We start from the raw sequence: 1,963 nt of genomic DNA, 5'->3' as shown, positions 1-1,963 counted from the left end.
ACTGCAGCATTATCGCTTACTAACTTATGTGGAATACCAAAGTGTCTTATATATCCTTCTAAGAGGACTTTCACAATGCTATCAGCTGTACTAGATCTCATTGGATAGGCAAATAAATACCTTGTATTAGCATCTTGCAATGTTAACAAAAACCTTTCTCCCTTTGAGCTTCTAACCAAAGGACCTTGAATATCTAAAAATAAAATGGTTTCACCTCTGTTATAATGTAACTGTTATAATAAAGGGTTTTCCAATAAGGGCGTGTCGATGTTGGCAGCCTGTGGCGGCCATGTTGTTTTGGTGGCGTCTATCTAATCTGTTGTTTCCTTTTCAGGCACTGATGCCAAATCACCATGGCAAGTTACACGATTGAGCAGCGCGTCCAAATGATAAAACTTTATTATCAAAATGAGTGTTCGTTAGTGCAAACGTTGCGCGTGTTGCGCCCATTTTACGGCAGACGCGGTGGCCCTTCAAAGTCGACTCTCCAACGTTTGGTGGCCAAATTCGAGACGACCGGTTCGGTAAACAATCAGCCAACACCCGTACGTCAAAAGAACGCCAGATCGGCTGAGAACATCGCCGCGGTCTGTGCAAGTGTGCAGGAGAACCCGAGGCAGTCAATTCCTCGCCGTGCACAAGAACTCGGCCTTTCGCAGACTTCAACTTGGTGAATTTTGCATCGAGACTTGGGCCTACACCCGTACAAGATCCAACTGACCCAGGAGCTCAAAGTTAATGACCATAGACAACGCCGTTTGTTCGCTGACTGGGCTTCGGAGCGTTTGGAAGAGGGCCCCAATTTTGGCCGAAAAATCATCTTTAGCGACGAGGCGCATTTTTGGATGAATGGCTGTGTTAATAAGCAAAATTGCCGTATATGGGACGACTCCAACCCACACGAGGTTCACCAGGTCGCATTGCAGCCACAAAAAGTTACTGTTTGGTGCGGATTTTGGGCCGGCGGCATCATTGGTCCGTACTTTTTTGAAAACGACGTTTGTGAGGCCATCACCATCAACGGCGAGCGCTACAGAACGATGATAACCGATTTCTTTTGGCCCAAATTGAACGATATGGACATAGACGACATGTGGTTCCAGCAGGACGGCGCTACGTGCCACACAGCGGACGCCACGATGGACATTCTGCATGAACGATTTGAAGGTATGGTTATCTCTCGCAGATGCGACGTGAATTGGCCACCAAGATCGTGCGATTTGACCCCGCTAGACTTTTTCTTGTGGGGTTTCCTGAAGTCGCAGGTCTATGCCAATAAGCCGCAATCGACCGATGCCCTTAAAGTCAACATAACCCAGGCCATCGCTCAAATTCAGCCGGATCTATACGGCAGTGTCATTGAAAATTGGACCACTCGGATAAGTGCCACCGTGAGAAGCCGCGGCGGACATTTGAACCATGTTATATTCCATATATAATGGCATACATGGGCCTTTCAAATAAAAAAAGAATTTCGTTCATACCTCACACACAGCTTGTTTTATTCCATTTCAACATCGACCCGCCCTTATTGGAAAACCCTTTATAATCTTTAGGCGGATGCCTGTTTGGTTTTGTTTTCATACAAATTTCACAGTCTTTAACATAACTCAAAATATATTTTCTCATACGAGGCCAGTAATAAATTTTCCTCATTTTTCTAAGAACTTTATCACCACCAAAGTGGCCCATGTTATCATGATAATTTCCTAATAATACAGAAATCAAAGATTGAGGTATACATATCTTCCATGAATTTTCAAAATGAAAATCTCTCATTAACAAAACTCCATTACATATTTTATAATATTTCTTCCAATTTCTACATTGTCTTGGCAAATTCATATTCAAACCTTCAGAATTGTTTAAATAATTAATGATAGGTTGAAACACTTCATCATTACATTGTTCTTGCACCAGTATTTCTACTGGTATATCCAAAATTTCATTTCTCAAGACCACA

General features: G+C 42.8%; 1 protein-coding gene across 1 annotated transcript; it reads left to right on the top strand.

The window, feature by feature from the left end:
- The first annotated feature begins 845 nt into the window (after positions 1–845).
- Positions 846–1,439, top strand: LOC145994058 (uncharacterized). Its single transcript, XM_083130143.1, has one exon. The coding sequence runs from the start codon at positions 846–848 to the stop codon at positions 1,437–1,439; it is 594 nt and encodes a 197-aa protein (XP_082986269.1).
- Positions 1,440–1,963: the final 524 nt, after the last annotated feature.

Source organism: Lepisma saccharinum, chromosome 10 (assembly GCF_977018435.1).
Source record: "Lepisma saccharinum chromosome 10, izLepSacc3.1, whole genome shotgun sequence".
Lineage (NCBI taxonomy): Eukaryota > Metazoa > Arthropoda > Insecta > Zygentoma > Lepismatidae > Lepisma > Lepisma saccharinum.
The sequence above is the reverse complement of the archived record's forward strand: the minus strand, read 5'-3'. Positions and strand labels throughout refer to the sequence as shown.